Source organism: Aotus nancymaae, unplaced genomic scaffold, assembly GCF_030222135.1.
Source record: "Aotus nancymaae isolate 86718 unplaced genomic scaffold, 86718_ANA_hifiasm-v0.15.2.pri h1tg000053l, whole genome shotgun sequence".
NCBI lineage: Eukaryota > Metazoa > Chordata > Mammalia > Primates > Aotidae > Aotus > Aotus nancymaae.
This window is the reverse complement of record NW_026988467.1, coordinates 3,823,991-3,843,277: the sequence shown is the minus strand read 5'-3', so window position 1 is coordinate 3,843,277 and position 19,287 is coordinate 3,823,991. Positions and strand designations below refer to the sequence as shown.

Here is a 19,287-nt window from a genome sequence, read left to right as displayed (position 1 = left end):
TACTCTGGGAGGCTGAGGCAAGAGGACTGCTTGATACCAGGAGTTTGAGACCAGCCTGGGCAACATAGTGAGACCCAATATTTTGAGTCTCAACAAAAAGTTTTCAAATTAGACAGGCGTAGTGGCATGCACCTGTAGTCTCAGCTACTTGGGAGGCTGAAGTGGGAAAATCAAATGAGCCCAGGTGTTCAAGGTGACAGTGAGCTGACATTGTTCCACTGTTCCCACTCTGCCTGCCCCACCCCTAAAAACAAAAGAGCTAAATAGCATGCCTGGGTTAGCAGGTTATCCAAAATTCCTAACACAGCTGATGGGTCTAAATCTGTTCCTGTCTTTTCTCTCCACATTCCTTTCTTAACTTAGCTATATATATATATATACACACACACACACACACACACATGCCTTTTACATGCTTACTGGTAGATGCGGGTTATCAATGAAGTATTTCTTTTCTCAAGATATGAATTCTTAATTTTATTTTGAACTTGAATTATTTCTTTAACAGATAATGTACAGAAAGAGAATGCAGGCAAACAAAAAAAAAAATGAACATAATCACCTAGAGAAAATGTTTTTGTTTTTTATTTGTTTTTTGAGATGGAGTCTCACTCTGTCACCCAGGCTGGAGTGCAGTGGCATAATCTCGGCTCACTGCAACCTCCACCTCTCGGTTCAAGCACTTCTCATGCCTCAGCTGGGATATAGGCTTGCGCCACCACACCCAGCTAATTTGTTTTATTTTTAGTAGAGACAGTTTTTTGCCATGTTGGCCAGGCTGGTCTCAAACTCTCAACCTCAGGTGATCCACCCGCCTCGGCCTCCCAAAGTGCTGGGATTACAGGTGTGAGCCACCGCTGTAATGTTAACTTCACAAAATTTTTTAGGCATATGAATACATATAACAAATGGGTCATAGGATGAGTAATCTGACTTTCCACTTCATAGCTTGAACATCTTTCCATTTCAATAAATACATCGTTATTCTTCAAAGCTACATACACTGAAATGATGTTTAAAAATAACCCCTGTTGTTGGGAATACAAAAAAAGCATACTCAGCCCTCAACTATGGAAACATTATTGACTTAATCATTGGACTTATGCAAGGTGGGTAAGCTGACCTGGGGGACGGGAGTTCTTTTCCCTACAAACATTCCACTTCCTGGCTATTCAGCCTTTCTTGTCACTAAGCCTGTGAGAGGAAGCTATTGGCCCTGCTCCTGGGCCCAGGAATGCTGCTGCTGCCTTGAATAGCTGTGTGAACAGTCCTTCTATGGGCAAGAGGCAGCCCGCCTGGGTACCTGAATGTTTTCTCACTTGGGCCTGTGCTTCCCATGCTCACCCTGAAATTCAGACCAGATGCATTCTCAGGGCAAAATGTCGTGAAACTCTCAAGCAGAAGAGAAAGCCTGCGGTTCTCATTTCAGAGGTGGAATAAAAACAAAATGTCTTCTGGAAGGGTTCCGGGACCTAGACCTCGCTGGCACCAGGGAATGACAGCCAGCTCCCATGTGCCCAGCCTGTCTTGGGACCCACGTGGGCGGGTTCCTTCCTCAGGAATGCGTTCTCAAAGGCCCCACCAGGTGTAGCGGGGGCTGGAAAATAGCACAAACCCAAGTGTCCCCTACAAAGCAGCAGTCCTGGAAGTGAAGTAGGGGTCTCTCTTAAAACTCACCAAAGCCTACCTTCCTCTGAAGAACCAAGGGAGCGCTCTTTTTTCCCTATAGTGACATTCAAAGTGATGCTGTGTCTATTGTAACTAAAATAAGGGTAATTTCTTCTTTTCACCATTCCCCCATCTCAGTACAAGTGAACCGGACTGTGCTAAGTGGCGTCATCTCCTAGTTTCAAGGCGGTCTCCCATCTCACTTTGAGCCCTCGCTCTCTGACCCCCCAGGGCCCCTCTCATGGAGTCTGAGCAGCTGCTGCAGGGAGGCCCGGGAGCCCCTGGGACGAGCAGCCCAGGAGCCCGCAGCGTCGCTGCAGGCTCGGAAACTGTAACTACGCCTGAAGCCAACTAAAGTGAACGCCAGTGTGGCTGAGTTAGAAGCTCCTGCAGGAACACAGGAGTGGGGCCGACTCCTGGAATCCGGCTCCGGATCGCTTATAAATGCGCCAAGAAAAAACGTCACCGAAAAACTTGATACGCGTTCTTGCTTTGGTTCAGAATGGTAAAAAGCCTACCCTTTGTATCCCATGACAGGGTTAACTAGCAATCCTTGAAACTAGTGGAATTCAAAAAGCAAAACAAAAAGCCATTGTACCCAACCGCCCCGGGACCTGGGCCGGCGCCCTTGGGAAGTCTGGCGCGAAAGGAGGGGTGGCTTCGGTTTCAGGGCCGAGCTCGCCTCCCCCGGGTTGGGTTCAGTGGCCGGGCCGTGTGGGTCGTGGGCAACCCCGGGAGGCCCCCGGTCCCGGCGCGCGGCTGGGCCGCCCACGGAGCTGGCACTTGTCACTCGCCGTCCCCGGCACGGGCGTCCGTGGGGAGACCCGGAAGGGCGGAGGGAGGGACCGCGGCGAGGACCGCGGTGATTCACCCTGCGGAGCCGGGGGCGGGCGCCGCGTGGGGGGCAGGCGAGCCCGCGCTCGGGGGGGTGGCGCTGGGCACGGAGGGGTTAAGGGGGCGGTGTCGGCGACGCCCCGCCTCTCCCCGCCCGTCCCGCTCCCCTAGGGGCCGCGGCGCCCCGCCCTATTTATAGCACCGGTGCCGGGCCCGCCGCGTCTCTCCGCAGGCCCTGGCCGCGGTGTCCCCGAGTCGCGAGTGAAAGCGCCATGGAGCGGCCAGCGCCCCTGGCCGTGCTGCCCTTCTCGGACCCCGCGCACGCCCTCAGCCTGCTGCGCGGCCTGAGCCAGCTCCGCGCCGAGCGCAAGTTCCTGGACGTGACCCTGGAGGCGGCAGGCGGGCGCGACTTCCCGGCGCACCGCGCGGTGCTGGCCGCCGCCAGCCCCTACTTCCGCGCCATGTTCGCCGGGCAGCTGCGCGAGAGCCGCGCCGAGCGGGTGCGCCTGCACGGAGTACCGCCCGACATGCTGCAGCTGCTGCTGGACTTCAGCTACACGGGCCGCGTGGCAGTGAGCGGCGACAACGCCGAGCCGCTGCTGCGCGCCGCCGACCTGCTGCAGTTCCCGGCCGTGAAGGAGGCATGCGGCGCTTTCCTGCAGCAGCAGCTGGACCTGGCTAACTGCCTGGACATGCAGGACTTCGCCGAGGCCTTCAGCTGCGCGGGGTTGGCGAGCGCCGCGCAGCGCTTCATCCTGCGCCACGTGGGCGAGCTGGGCGCGGAGCAGCTGGAGCGGCTGCCGCTGGCGCGCCTGCTGCGCTACCTGCGGGACGACGGGCTGTGCGTGCCCAAGGAGGAGGCCGCCTACCAGCTGGCGCTGCGCTGGGTCCGCGCCGACCCGCCGCGCCGCGCCGCGCACTGGCCGCAGCTGCTGGAGGCCGTGCGCCTACCCTTCGTGCGACGCTTCTACCTGCTGGCGCACGTCGAGGCTGAGCCGCTGGTGGCGCGCTGCCCGCCCTGCCTGCGCCTGCTGCGCGAGGCGCGCGACTTCCAGGCAGCGCGCTATGACCGCCACGACCGCGGGCCCTGCCCCCGAATGCGTCCTCGCCCCTCCACTGGCCTCGCCGAGATCCTCGTGCTCGTGGGCGGCTGCGACCAGGACTGCGACGAGCTGGTCACTGTCGACTGCTACAACCCACAGACGGGCCAGTGGCGCTACCTAGCCGAGTTCCCAGACCACCTGGGCGGGGGCTACAGCATCGTGGCGCTGGGCAATGACATCTACGTGACGGGTGAGTGGGCCAGGGGCTGGGCAGGCTTTCTGGGGTGGAGCCTCGCCCGTGCGGGAGCCCAGCTACCCGCAGGAGAAACGCACAGAGCCTGGAATCCTAGGGCCGCACCTGAGTCCAAGCTGGGGCCCGGGTGACTACATTTCTCTGGCCGATACTATCACCCTTGAAAAGTATCGCCCCTTGTGTGAACCGGGACAAGTAATTGCTTGTGAGTCTCTGTGACCCGTGCGGCCGGGGCGCCAGGCTGAACCAACTCCGTGCCCCGAAGATGCCTCCCCACTTGGTTGGAAGATACTGGGGCATTCACCCCGCACAATGGCTGCTTTCTTTTTCTCCTTAAGGAATCTAGGGACAGGCAGGAGGCTGACGCCCGGTGAGGCATCTGTTCTCCCCCAGCGGGGGAATGTCGCCCTCCCTGCTGAGCCACCCCGGCACCCTGACTCACTCTTTGTCACCGGTGACACGGTTCCCTTGGGCTTGCACCTAGGCGCTGTGCTGTGGTCACATGGTGTTTAGGCTGACCTCCCCAGAGACTGTAAACATGGTCACATGTTAGAGGTTTTCTTCCAGTTACTTGGCCCAAGCCCCAAAACACTGCCGAGTCATGGTAGGCGGGTCCCAGGCCGCCTGGGTTTGGGCTTCTCCTGCAGTTTTTATTGAAGATAAATCCCAGTTTAAACACGAGGCTATCTCCTTCCCCGGGGTGAGGAAGGGCGGTCTCTGTAACTGCTATATAAAGAAAGAACCCACCAGTCAGGCATGTGAGGCAGTTATCAGGCAAGGAGGTGGGGACTGGGATGTCACAGCTGCTGTGCCCAGCCTCGCATGTTTGCCAGAGAGCGCACTCTGGGACGTGCCCTGAGTTCCAGTGGGACTCTGAGCTGTCAAGTGGGACAGTTGCTGGACTCTGTGGCCACAGCTTCCTTGCCCTGCAGCTCAGAGTCCAGCCTCTGCTGGAATCTGCCAGAATCGGTTCCTCTTTCCAATCTGAGGTTTTCCCCTAGTTGATTGGAGACTGTGTCCCTCCCCTCTCCCCAAAGTCTGACCAATGTCTTTGAGCAGAGAATTGCTTCCCAGAACTAGTCAGACTCGCCCCCGCTTTTTGCAAACCCTTCCATAAATGTTTCAGCAGAGCAGTTAATCCCTTGGGTTTAGGCAGGTGGCTGGGTCATTCCATTCAGCTGCCTTTCACACAGCTCCATGGAAGGGAGGCCGGCAGAGTGCACTTCCTAAGAACAAGAACTTGCTCTTCCTTTAGAACTCAGGGCTGGGAGACAGAATGTCCTGTCTGCTCAGTCCTGGTGGTGCCAGTCTGGCAGGCCAAGGGGTGCAGCCCCAGGATTCTTGGGGTCCCTTCATGTCCTGGGTTTTCTAATAGCCCTGATAGACTTGGTGTAATTTATGATTACAGCTAGTAGCACTTTTTATTGAAATTAAAAATACAGGGCTGGGTGCAGTAACTCACATCTGTAATCCCAGCACTTTTGGAGATCAAGGTGGGTGGATCTCTTGAGCTCAGGAGTTTAAGACCGGCCTGGGCAACATGGCAAAACCCCGTCTCAACAAAAAATATATAAATTAGCCCAGTGTGGCAGCGTGTGCCACCTACTCGGGAGGCTGAGGTGGGAGGATTGCTTGAGCCCAGGAGGTGGAGGTTGCAGTGAGCTGAGATCATGCCACTGCCTTCCAGCCTGGGTGGCAGCAAGACTCTGTATCAAAAAAAAAAAAAAGTAATTCAGGCAGAAGGGTATATATATTGTACTTAACACAGCTTGATGGATTTTTCTAAACAAAACACAGCTTTGTAACCTGCACCAGAATCAAGAAGTGGGCTGTATGTTGTTAGGTCTCTTGCTTACAGGAGGATGTGGGCTTCTGCTCTTCTAGTCCTGGCAGAACCTTGTTCGGAGGGTGCCCAGGAACCCTAGGACTTAGTGAGCAAGTCCCTGTGCACCCTGCAGACACGCTCAGTGGCTCCTCAGCAGAGCTGTCTCACGGCCAGGTGCTCTGGTCGGCTGAGGTGTCCAGGGGAGGCTGCCGGATTCTTCGGTGTTGCACCCGGGACCTTCGTTTGGTAGAGGCTTGGCGGTGGTCATCTCGCTGGCAGTGGTCAGCGTGTGCTCTGCCTTAGCCACAGCATGTGGCCTGGGCTTTGGGGAGAGGACATGTGTGTGAGGTGAAGCCCAGTGACATTAATTCCTCTCAAGGGAGAGGCCCTCTTGGAAGTTCAGGAGGGGGCAGGTGGGTGACTCACCTCGAGTGGGCTGACCACCTGCCCGTCATGCACCCTGGCAGGTGGGTCCGATGGCTCCCGGCTCTACGACTGCGTGTGGAGGTACAACTCAAGCGTGAACGAGTGGACGGAGGTGGCGCCCATGCTGAAGGCCCGCGAGTACCACAGCTCCTCTGTACTGGACGGACTGCTGTACGTGGTGGCTGCCGACAGCACCGAGCGCTATGACCACACCACCGACTCCTGGGAGGCCCTGCAGCCCATGACCTACCCCATGGACAACTGCTCCACCACCGCCTGCCGCGGCCGGCTCTATGCCATCGGCTCCCTGGCCGGCAAGGAGACCATGGTGATGCAGTGCTATGACCCCAACACCGACCTGTGGTCGCTGGTGGACTGTGGCCAGCTCCCACCCTGGTCCTTCGCCCCCAAGACTGTGACTCTGAATGGACTCATGTACTTTGTCAGGTGAGTTGCAGGCGCCGAGCCACACTGTGTTTGGCATCTCTTACCGGGTCCTGCGCTAAGCACATCGTGGCTGCTCTCCCCTTTCTACAGATGAGAAACTGAGGCCGAGCTGGGGTCGGAGGCTGGGTCTGTCTCTGTTTTTTTTTTTTTTTTTTTTTTTTGAGGCAGACAAGAGTTCTGCTTTTGTTGTCCAGGCTAGAGTATGGTGGTGCGATCTCGGCTCACTGCAACCTCTGCCTCCCACGTTCAAGCCATTCTCCTGCCTCAGCCTCCCAAGTAGCTGTGATCACAGGCGTGCGCCACCATGCCCAGCTAATTTTTGTATTTTTAGTAGAGATGGGGTTTCACCATGTTGGTCAGGCTGGTCTCGAACTCCTGACCTCATGTGATCCACCTGCATCGGCCTCCCAAAGGCTGGGATTACAGCATGAGCCACCGTTCCTGGGCTGTTTTTTTTCGGAGATGGGAGTCTCACTCTGTCGCCCAGGCTGGAGTACAGTGGTGCAGTCATGGCCCACTGCAGCCTCAACCTCCTGGGCTCAAGCAATCCTTCCACCAGCCTCCCAGGTAGCTGGGACCACAGGCATGTGCCACACCTGACTGATTTTTAATTTTTTTGTAGAGACAGGGTCTCGCTGTATTGCCCAGGCTGCTCTCAAATTCCTGGCCCCAAATGATCCTCCCACATTTCCTGCCTCCCAGAGTGTAGGGATTACAGACGTGAGCCCCACATCTGGCCAGGCCGGGTCTTTCTGAGCTAGAGTGCTTGTTCTATTCCTTTGAGTTTAAGGAAAACTCCAGATTTTCTTAATCAAAGGATTTTAAGGGTGGTGGAGTTGGGTTCTTTGAGGAAGAGCAGACTGTAGCCTGGGCAGCGCGAAGCAGAGACAGGCAGCCTGCAGGTCATCGTGTGTCTGCTGGCCTTGATGACCTGTCTGGTCACAGCCAAATGCTGCCTCCAACTGATTGGTGGGCATCAGTGATGGCACAGGGCAGCCCCCGCCTGCCGTACTCCGCTGCATCTTCACACACCCTGCTGCTCCTTCCCAGCCTGGAGCCTGCCTGAAGCTCTGGGTCCAGGAGGGAAGGGGAGAAACTGAATGACAGTCCCCACTGTGTCCTTTCGGTCTGGCGATTTGAACGGGGAGCTTGGGGGATGTGAGCTCCCTGCTCCTTGGCCCCGTGCCTTTCACTGCCAGAGCTGCATTGGCCTTGGCCTTTGCCCCACCCCATGAAACAGGAGGCTCCTTAGCAGGCTTTTGGGGTGAGCACCAAAAAAAACGGGTGGCGTTGTTACGTAAGTAGCTGGGCACCTCTACATTCCAGGAGCCAACAGTCTTGCTCTGAGAAAGCCCTGGAATCTGAGCCAGCTCTGGTCCCATTATAAAACATCGTCTGACCCTTTGCCCCGCTCTCCCTCCCCCAAGTTGTGAAGGTGTCTTCAAAGAGGGGGTGGAGATGGCTATAAATACAACCTATCAGAGCGTTAGAACCTTCTTTTCAGCTCCTAGGCAGTGGTTCCAGGCGCAGTGCCTTTAAGAGTCCTCCTCCCCTCCCCCATCTGTCCTAGAGCAAGATATGATGTGCCCCAGGGAGGTCTGCCTGCTGGGTTAACCTTCCCACAGGGAAGCATGAGGGTCTGGCGCTCCCCACCCCGCTCACTTCTAGCCTTTACAAGGGTTTCCTAAGCCACCTGCATGTGTAGGAGGAGGCCGTGCTCTGGAAAGGCTGCATCTGTTCATCCTACCAATGTCACCTGTGCCAGAGGAGGGGTGCCCAGGCTCAGCCTGAGTGGAGGATGCTGGAGCCTGGAAGAGAAGGCTGGACCTGCCGGGGCCCTGCTTGGGGCTGGTCCTCCTGGGGTATTTGTCCCAGTGCCACCTGGTCTGTGCAGTTTGACTCTTCAAGACCCACATAACCCTCCCCCCAGAATACCACCTGTCTTTGAATAGCTTGTGTCTAGGACGTGCCATCCTCAGGGAGGCCATAGCTTTGGTCGTTGTCTGTGTGACCCACGAATGAGCTGAGCCTCCCTCCCCTTGGTTCTGGTACAAGATGGCTCTTTGGCTGGGGCCCAGTAGCCCCCTCTGGGAATGCCGGCGAGCTCCGTCTGGCCCAGCATCCAGGCTGTGTTTTGCAGGTCTCTGCTGGGGAAAGAAAGGGCAGCCTAGCAGATTCCAGTGTTTAATGATCATCATCACCCCCGTAGGGCCCACAGACTGAGGGTGGATTTGACATTTTGAAATGGTTGGGGGCTAAAAATCAAGATAAGAGTAACACTTCAAGTTACACAAAATGTAACTGTCAGTGTCCATGGATGCAGTTTCCTTCGAATGCAGCCAGCCGCATGTCTGCGTTGTCTGGGGCTGGTTTTGTGCTGGAGTGTCTGGTTCACAACTACTGTTGTTTGTCTTGTAGTACCTTTGCGTTTCTTTGTTGTTGAGACGTTTTGCTCTTGTTGCCCAGGCTGGAGTGCAATGGTGCATTCTTGGCTCACCGCAACCTCCGCCTCCCAGATTCAGGTGATTCTCCTGCCTCAGCCTCTCGAGTAGCTGGGATTACAGGCATGCGCCACCACGCCCAGCTAATTTTGTATTTTTAGTAGAAACGGAGTTTCTTCATTTTGGTCAGGCTGGTCTCGAACTCCCAACCTCAGGTGATTCACCTGCCTTGGCCTTACAAAGTGCTGGGATTACAGGCGTGAGCCACAAGGCCGGCACGTTTTTTTTTTGTTGTTTTTTTTTTTGAGACAGAATGTCACTCACTCTGTCACCCAGGCTGGAGTGCAGTGATGCGCTCAGCTCACTGCAATCGCTGCCTCCCAGGTTCAAGTGATTCTCTTGCCTCAGCCTCCTGAGCAGCTAGCATTACAGGCACGTGCCACCACACCCTGCTAATTTTTTTTTTTTTTTTTTTTTTTTTTTGAGACGGAGTTTCGCTCTTGTTACCCAGGCTAGAGTGCAATGGCGCGATCTCAGCTCACCGCAACCTCCGCCTCCTGGGTTCAGGCAATTCTCCTGCCTCAGCCTCCTGAGTAGCTGGGATTACAGGCACGCGCCACCATGCCCAGCTAATTTTTTGTATTTTTAGTAGAGACGGGGTTTCACCATGTTGACCAGGATGGTCTCGATCTCTTGACCTCGTGATTCACCCGCCTCGGCCTCCCAAAGTGCTGGGATTACAGGCGTGAGCCACCATAATTTTTGTATTTTTAGTAGAGACGGGGTTTTACCGTATTGGCCATGCTGGTCTCTAACTCCTGACTTAAGGCACTCCACCTGCCTCAGCCTCCCAAAGTGCTGGGATTATAGACGTGAGCCACAGTGCCTGGCCTGTATCTTTTTTGCTTTTCAAGGCTGTGCCTTTGAGCCTTTTTCTGTGGGAAAAAGAAGGTTGTCAAATGAAGTTGAAAGGTCTTGATCCCAAAGTGAGGGGCACTTCAACATCATAGTGAACAGGACGGTGTTGGGGGCTCACAGTGATACTGGGGACAGTGGCAAGGAGAGCTCCAGGGCATGTGGGGATGTACAGTGAAGCCAGGAACCTGTTTTAAGATCTGAAGGGAGATCCTTTAGCCTTGGGGGCTAGGGGGACAGCCACCTTGGTGCAGAGTGATGGGGAGGCATTGAAGGGGCTTCAGGTCCTCAGAATCCTGATCTTCAGGTTTGGGAGCGAGGGTTCTAGCCCTGGCGCCCTGGCTGGGTGGGCACTAAGAGCTGAGGATGGAGCCCGCCTGGCAAGGGAGCTGCTGGATGGCATCAGAAAGATCCAGATCACTGGAGAAGTCAGTGACTCAGGGGAGGACTCCGCTCCAGCCCTGCGCGCCTGAGGGAGCTTCCTCCTCGCTCTGAGCAGTTGTCCTCCCACTGCCTCCTCTGCAGGGATGACTCCGCGGAGGTGGACGTGTACAACCCGACGAAGAACCAATGGGACAAGATCCCGGCCATGAATCAGGTAAATTTTCAGGCGGGCCAGCGTTGGAAGCTCAGGCTGGTCCTGATTTTGCAACCCAAGTGTCATCATGATGAGTGTTTGGGATCCACCGCCATGATGGGTGGGTCTCATCTCAGTGGATACAAGGCTGCTGTTATCCTCGTTTTGCACTTGAGGCTCACTGAGACACAGAGGTTAAGTAACACCCCAGGATTACACAGCTTAGCATGCACTTGACCAGTATTTATTGAGTGTCGACTATAAGCCAGAGAGCAGAAGGAAGTGAGGGCATCCAGCCATCTGGGGACATCTGTTCCAGAGAGGGACAGCAGGTACAGAGGCCCTGCAGCAGGGCGTCCTGGCATGTGCTTGGGTACGCCAGCGGCCAGTGTGGCTGGAGCGGTCAGCGTGAGGTCTGTGTCCTGCCTTTTTATTTTTGGCAGCGTCTTGCTCTGTCACCCAGGCTGGAGTGCAGTGGTGCAATCATGGCTCACCACAGCCTCTACCTCCTGGGCTCAGGCAATCCTCCCACCTTAGCCTCCTGAGTAGCTGAGACTACAGGCGTGTGCTGCCACACCCAGCTGTTTTTTTTTCTCATATGTAGATACAATAGGATATTTTTTAAAATTTTTGTAGAGATAGGGTCTTGCTATGTTGCCCAGGCTGGTCTCAAACTCCTGGCCTCAAGTGACCCTCCTGTCTGGGCTCCCAAAGGGCTAGGATTACAGGGGTGAGCCACCACGCCCGGCAGGTTCCTGAGGAACCCACTGTGGGGATACTTCTGTCACCTGCTGTGGGTTCTGAATAGGACAGCCAGGGTCCACCCCTTCTCTCTGGGCTTGATGAGAAGCGGGGTGCTGAGCCTGGCAGTGCGATGGTAACAGGGAAGGCTCAGTGCCATTTGGCCATGTGACCAGTCTTAGTCCTGGGTACATATCTCACTGCCTGTAGTCTTCTTTCCTGTCTTAACATTTCCGACCCTACACTCCATGACATCTAGCCTCACGGCTTACATCACAGCTTAATGTCCTTACATTTAAGAGACTTGGCTGGGCACCGTGGCTCATGCCTGTAATCCCAGCACTTTGGGATGCTGAGGCAGGCAGGTCACAAAGTCAGGAGTTCAAGACCAGCCTGGCCAACCAAGTGAAACCCTATCTCTATTAAAAATACAAAAATTAGCCACACGTGGTGGTGCGTACCTATAATCCCAGCTACTTGGAGGGCCGAGGCGGGAGAATCACTTGAACCCAGGAGGTGGAAGTTCAGTCAGTCGAGATGACACCGCTACACTCCAGCCTGGGCTACAGAGCAAGACTCTATCTCAAAAAAAATTAAAAAAAAAAAACCTGGGCAGGGTCGGTGGCTCACGGCTGTAACCCCAGCACTTTGGGAGGCCGAGGCAGGCGGATCACCTGAGGTTGGGTGTTTGAGACCAGCCTGACCAACATGGAGAAACCCCACCTCTATTTAAAATAGAAAAAATTCGGCCAGACACGGTGGCTCACACCTGTAATCCCAGCACTTTGGGAGGCGGAGGCAGGCAGATCACTTGAGGCTGGGAGTTGGAGACCAGCCCGGACAACATGGTGAAACCCCATCTCTACCAAAAATACAAAAATTAGCTGGGTGGGGTGGCGTGCATCTGTAATCCCAGCTACTCGGGAGACTGAGGCACAAAAACTGCTTGAACCTGGGAGGCAGTTGCAGTGAGTGGAGGTCGTACGATTGCACTCCAGCCTGGGTGACACAGCGAGACTCTGTCGCAAAAGCAAAAAACAAAAAAAGAAAAAGGGAGTAGGGTGCAGCAATATCCAGGCCTTTCTGTTTTCTTACCACTCACCCGCCGACTTAGCCAGAGCAACCGCCAGCCCCGCGGGCTTGCTCCATTCATGCTAAGTGCCCTACGCGCCCCATTTGTTGTCTCTTATATTGAACTTTACTCTACCTTTTCTTTTCTGGGGGGGGAAATGGAGTCTCACTCTGTCACCCACCAGTGATGTGATCTCAGCTCACAACCTCCATCTCCCAGGTTCAAGCACTTATCCTCAGCCTCCCGAGTAGCTGGGGTTACAGGCACTCACCACCATGCCTGGCTAATTTGTTATTTTTAGTAGAGATGGGGATTCACCACGTTGGCCAGGTTGATCTCAAACTCCTGACCTCAACTGGTCCACCTGCCTCGGCCTCTTCAAGTGCGGGGATTACAGGCGTGAGCCACTCACTGCCTTAACGTGTATCTTTCCTATGGGTACGTGTGTTTAGATATACAAACACTTACCGCTGTGCTACAGTTGCCTACAGTAACATGCTGTACAGGTTTGTATCCTGGGAGCACAGGCTCTGCCAGAGACTCAGTATGTAGTAGGCTAAGACCATCTAGATTTTCGTAGCCCGCTCTAGGATGTTCACACAAGGATGGATTTCTCAGGATGTTTCCTTGCACTAAGCAACACACGACTGTGTAATTTTAAGGAAGGATGGGAACACTTAGCCTTGTCAAGTATCAATACCACTCAAAGCAATTTACAGACTCAATGCAATCCCTTTCAAAATGGAGCCTTTTCCACAAAAATGGAGAAGCAGATCCTCAAATTCAGATGGAATTGCAAGGGGCGCTAGAAAGCCAAAACAGTCTTGAAAAAGAAGAATAAAGAACTCACTCCTCTTTTCTTTTGAGTCAGAGTCTCGCTCCATTGCCCAGGCTGGAGTGCAATGGTGCGGTCTTGGCTCACTGCAGCCTCCACCACCCAGGTTCAAGTGATTCTCCTGCCTCAGCCTCCCGAGCAGCTGGGATTATAGGCACCCACCACCACGCTTGGATAATTTTTGTATTTTTAGTAGAGATGGGGTTTCACCATGTTGGCCAGGCGGGTCTCGAACTCCTGACCTTGTGATCCACCCACCTCTGCCTCCCAATGTGCTGGGATTACAGGCATGAGCCACCGCGCCTGGCCCTCTTCACTTTTTTCGAGATAGAATCTTGCTTGTTTCCCAGGCTAGAGTGCAGTGGCACAATCTTGGCTCACTGCAACCTCTGCCTCCTGGATTCAAGCGATTCTGCTGCCTCAGCCTCCTGAGTAGCTGGGATTATAGGCACCCGACATCATGCCCAGCTAATTCTTTTATATTTTGTATCTGCCTACCTTGGCCTCCCAAAGTGCTGGGATAACAGGCGTGAGCCACCACCCTCGGCCTTTTTTCTTTTTTTTTGAAACAAAGCTTCGCTCCTGTCTCCCAGGCTGGAGTGCAATGGCGAGATCTTGGAGATCTTGGCTAACCGCCTCCTGGGTTCGAGTGATTCTCCTGCCTCAGCCTCCAGAGGAGCTGGGACTGCAGACGGCTGCCATCATGGCTGGCTCGTTCTTATATTTCTAGGAGAGAGGGGGTTTCCCCATGTTGGCCAGGCTGGCCCCAAACTCCAGACTTCAAGTGATCCGCCCACCTTAACCTCTCAAAGTGCTGGGATTACAGGCGTGAGCCCCTATGCCCGGCCTCCTCTTTCTTTTTTTTTTGTTGTTTGAGATGGAGTTTCACTCTTGTTGCCCAGGCTGATGTGCAATGGCGTGATCTCACCTCACCACAACCTCCACCTCCAGGGTTCAAGCGATTCTACTGCCTCAGCCTCCCAAGTAGCTGAGATTACAGCCATGCACCACCACACCAGCTAATGTTGTTTTGTTTTGTTTTGTTTTTGTTTTAGTAGAGACAGGGTTTCTCCATGTTGGTCAGCCTGGAAACTCCCGAGCTCAGGTGATCCGCCCACCTCGGCCTCCCAACGTGTCGGGATTACAGGCGTGAGCCACCAAGGCCAGCCTCTCTTTTCAACATAGCACTGAAGGTCCAAGCAAGCGCAATTAGGGAAGACGAAGCAATAATGGCACCTTAACTGGAAATGAAAAAGTGAGATTATTTCTATTTGCTGATGACACAATCTTATATATGGAAAATCCAAAAGATTCAAGAAACTGTTACAACTGATAAAGGAATTCAGCACCAGTGCAGGATGCAAAATCAATGTTTAAAAATCATTTCACACTGAGAAACGGTTCTGTAAAAAAAAAAACAAAACCAAAAACAAACTAGCATTTACATGTATTATCCAAAAAAGAATCAAGAAAACAATCTCAATTAAAATAGCAACAACAACAAAATAAAATACGTAGTACAGTAACCAAGAAGATGAAAGACTTCTATACTGAAAACTACCTTTAATTTTAATTTTTTTTAAGAGCAAGAGTCTCACTTTGTCATCCAGCTGGAGTGCAGCCATTTTGTCATAGCGCACTACAGCCTCGACCTCCCAGCCTCCTGTGGTGGCACATGCCTGTAATCCCAGCTACTCGGGAGGCTGAGACAGGAGAATCACTGGAACCGAGGAGGCGACGGTTGCAGTGAGCCAAGATTGCACCATTGCACTCCAGCCTGGACTACAGAGCAAGACTCCATCTCAAAAAAAAAAAAAAAGAGAGAGTGACCTGGCCAGACTCAGTGGCTCACCCTATAATCCCAGCACTTTGGGAGGCCGAGGCAGGCGGATCACCTGAGTTTGGGTGTTTGAGACCAGCCTGACCAACATGGAGAAAACCCATCTCTATTTAAAATAGAAAAAATTTGGCCAGACGCAATGGCTCACGCCTGTAATCCCAGCACTTTGGGAGGCCGAGGCGGGCGGATCACAAGGTCAAGAGATTGAGACCATCCTGGCCAACATGGGAAAACCCTGTCTCTACTAAAAAATACAAAACCTAGCCAGGCATGGTGGCACGTGCCTGTAATCCCAGCTACTCAGGAAGCTGCGGCAGAAGAATTGCTTGAACCCAGGAGGCAGAGGTTGCAGTGAGCTAAGATTGCGCCATTACACTCCAGCCTGGCGACACAGCACGAGACTCTGTTTCAAAAAAAAAATAATTCACTGAGCGTGATGGCAGGCGCCTATAATCCCAGCTACTTGGGAGGCTGAGGCAGGAGAATCGCTTGAACCCAGGAGGCAGAAGTTGCCATGAGCCGAGATCATGCCATTGCGCTCCAGCCTGGGCAACAAGAGTGAAACTCCATCTCAAAAAAAAAAAGAGACCTAACTTTCTGTTTTCCCCACAGTAAGCTACACATAGTCATAGTGAATTTGGGAAAGATGGAAGGAATCATCCAGCCTCATGGTTCAGAGCCCAGCTCTGCCAGTGTCAGCCACACAAGCCTTAGTTTTCCCATCTGTAACATGGGGAAAACATTAGCACCCAGCCCACAGGGCTACTGCAAGGTTCTGAGAGAGAACGTGGGAAGTGCTGCTCAGCATGGCCTGCACACAGGGAGGGCTGGCACTGCAGCGGGTGCCCTCATCACCATAGGGAAGGCCCAGCTGCCCCTGGGGAGGCCTGTTCTCCTAAGCGGGGTGTAGGAAGGGGGTTGGCTTCTCTGCTTCTTTCTGGGAGTGCCAAGGCTACTCCTCTGGGGTGATGATAGGTCATTTCTTGTCTCCCATGGGTCGTCAGGTGGGGCCCTGCCCTACCCTCTCCTCTAACCTCCGCTCACTCATCCTTTTGGGCCACAGGTGCACGTGGGGGGCAGCCTGGCTGTCCTTGGAGGAAAGCTGTATGTCTCTGGGGGATATGACAATACATTTGAACTCTCGGACGTGGTAGAGGCCTACGACCCAGAGACTCGCGCGTGGAGTGTGGTGGGGCGGCTCCCAGAACCCACCTTCTGGCACGGCAGTGTCAGCATCTTCCGCCAGTTCATGCCCCAGACCTTCTCAAGTGGGCGCGGCTTCGAGTTGGACAGTGGCAGCAATGACATGGACCCAGGCCGACCCCGGCCACTGCGCGACCCTGATGAGCTGCACTAGCCCCGGTCCGGCCCGGTCTGGGCCTCGGTGCAGGTAACTGGCACCTCTGTGGGGCAGCGCCCCACTCCTTCATGTACGAGGACAAGTTGGGCTCACAGGTGGAGCACAGGCTCTCGGGTAGCCACACAAGCCCAGGATCCAGTGCCTGAAGGTTTCTGTGCCTTGAGAGCCTGAGTCAAAGGCCATCGTGAACGCCCTTCCCGACGTTGAGGAAGAGCCACCTTCCTGCCGGCACATGTCTCTGGGTCTCGGATCACCCCCAGCCTGCGGATTGCAGCTCACCCACGCAGTACACACCCCTCCTGCTGCTGTCACCTGCACCTACTTGCTCCCACCTTGGGCGAGGAGGACGACTTGAGAGGGACAAGTGAAGGGAGGAGGGGTCCTCCCGTGAAGCTTGGAGGAAGGCCTGGACCTGGAGCAGTGAATCAGGCAGACAGAGGCTGAAGTGGGGTCCCAAATTCCACATCCTGGGGTGTCTTGGGGGACCATTTCCCCAGAGGGCATGGGGGCCTGCCTCCCTAGCTCATAGTCCCTGCCCGGGGCTTATATCCAAAGCCTTCAGAGGGCTCGCCTCCAGAGGCCACTGGCACAGTGGGACATGAGCAGGGATGTGGGCCTGGGGGGTAAAGAGAATGTGGCCATGACAGATGCTGGGCCTCCCCAGCCGTAGCCCCCCTGCTCCCACCTCCGACTGGCTGTTGCATCCTCACCTCTCACCGTCTCCTTCACCATCCTGGGACAGAAGCCCAGGGGAGATCTCAACGCCAGGCCATAGGTCCTTCCCAGGAGGCCCTGGGAGGCAGTCATTGACACCCAGCCAGGCAGACAGCTGCGAGTGCCCGAGCCCTTGCCAGGCCTGTGCATGAGGAGTCCCACAGCTTCTAAAGGAAGTCCTGGGCAGGAAGGAGGTGGCCTTGGTGGTTGGTTTCAAGGTTTAAAATGCTTGCAGTTTGACCTTAAAAGAAGAGGAAGCTGTATAGGGTCAGCTTTGTTTGATTTTTCAAGTCTGTAAAGTGCCATTGCCAGAGCTTTCTGCAGGAGCACTCAGGAACACCGAAGCCTGGCAGTCCCTGGTTTTCTCTTGGAAATGGTCAGTTTCACCTCAAAGTACCCAAAGGAGTCTTGGCTTGAGTTTTTGTCCTTGCCTTCCTTTTTAGAGAAGAGGGCATTCACACTGCGCTTTCCTCGTTAAGATTAAAGCAAATGTTGATTGCCTTTTCTAGTGAACTAACTTGTAGAGATGTTCTCAGCAAGAGACAGTCTCGCATTGTCACTTAGATTGCACTTAAGACCCTTGTGTTAGCCAGATGGCATGGCTGGTTGCCTTAATATGTCCGGGGACACCTGCCAGGGCTGCCTGGCCTCTCCCTCATGCTCCTGAAGAGCCCAATCCATACACTGTGGATGACATTGCTGTCATTAGAAAATCTTGTCCTAGAACGCCCTGGCTGGTTTGGTTACAGTTCGTGGCAGCTCTTCTCCCTTGGGTCATGGTCATCTCCCAGCACCTGCTGTGCACCAGGCACTGGTGGGACGGCCGAGGATGGGGCCCCAGCACTGTCCGGGCCTATTGGGGCCTGGCTGGGAGTCTGATGGGTGGTGTGGAACGTGCAGCTGGGCTTCCTGTTGCCAGGCGCCCTCTGGCCCTATTGCTTGCCTTGCACCCTGAGCCCTTTCCTGCCCTCCTCCTTCCTCTGCTTCCTTGGGGCTACCCTCGGGCCCTCCTGGTCTGCGCAAACTCCCTCAGGGAGCTTCCCTGCCCTGTAGCCCTCACTTAACTTCCTATCGAGCTGTCAAGCCCATCCAGAGGTTTGAGCTCAGTGGGGCAGCTTGTCTCCCTTGACATCAGGTGTATAAGGGCTGGGTTCAGCCACACAAGATTGGCCAGGCCCTCAATCCCTGACTGTCCCAGGCACTGAGCTGGGCACCCAAGGACACGCTTTCCAGGCTGTGTGATGACTGCCAGCACAGGGCATCTTGGGCTGGGCTGGGCTGCAAGGCTTTGCCCCTGTGGAAGACAACTCTGGGTTCCTGTTTTCTCTTTTTGCGGCTTTGCTGTGGTTGGCAGCTGCCATACTCCAGTCCTGTGGCGGCCACTCAGACGAGGGCTATGGTACGAGCCAGGGTGGAAGAGCTGGGCTTGGGTTTGCGCCCTCTCCTGTGTCTGTTCTCCAGACCTACCCAGGTCTCCACCATCAGGACCCCATCTTTGGGTTCAAAGACCAAGGACGGGGAAGAGCAGGCACCAGCCTCTGCAGCAATGGCTGTGGACACCACCTCGGGGAGCCAGGGTCAGGCCCCTCCTCTCCCGGTTCCCCTGTGCTGTGGGTTCTGGGCTGTCATGTCCCCACCACTTAAGGGTGTCTTTACACTGACTTCAGGATAGAGGCTGGGATGCCTGGGCATGGGACTGTCCCCACGTGTTACATGTACAGAACTGTGTCTACAGCACAAATTAAGTTATGAAAATACAGTGACTGGTATTTAATGCTGATCTACTATAATGTATTTTATATTTATATGACTTCAGAGACGCATATGTGATAAAGGACACCCTCCCTCCAGTGTCCACATCCCGTCCTACCCCAGAGGGTTGGGCAGGTTGACGTATTTATTTTTGTCTATTCTGTAGGCTTCCATGTCCAGAATCCTGCTTAGGGTTTTAGGGTGCCTTCGGTACTTTTTGCAATAAAAACATTTCCCATCCATTTGAGGTCATTCCCTTTGTCCTCCTGCTACTGTGCCTTGTGGGACTCCTTTGGGCTGAGGCCAGGTGTGGGAGGAACTGGCAGCATGGTGGGCCCAGGGCCCTTCCAGACCTTTTCTCATCTCAGATTGTTGCAAGCGATGAGGCAGTGGAAAAGACGCCTGGGAGGCTGGGTGTGGTGGCTCGCACCTGCAATTCCAGTGCTTTGGGAGGCTGAGGAGGGAGGATCACTTGAGCCCAGGGGTTCAAGACCATCCTGGGCAATACAGGGAGACCTTGTCTCCATTTAAATAGAGGCCGAGA

General features: G+C 54.5%; 1 protein-coding gene across 1 annotated transcript; it reads left to right on the top strand.

Annotated features, from left to right (window-relative positions):
• Positions 1–2,759: 2,759 nt before the first annotated feature.
• Positions 2,760–18,985, top strand: KLHL21 (kelch like family member 21). The gene is made up of 4 exons (XM_012473596.3): positions 2,760–3,795; positions 6,091–6,496; positions 10,378–10,450; positions 15,981–18,985. The coding sequence occupies exons 1-4, from the start codon at positions 2,775–2,777 to the stop codon at positions 16,272–16,274; spliced, it is 1,794 nt and encodes a 597-aa protein (XP_012329019.3). The 5' UTR covers positions 2,760–2,774; the 3' UTR covers positions 16,275–18,985.
• The last annotated feature ends 302 nt before the right edge of the window (positions 18,986–19,287 follow it).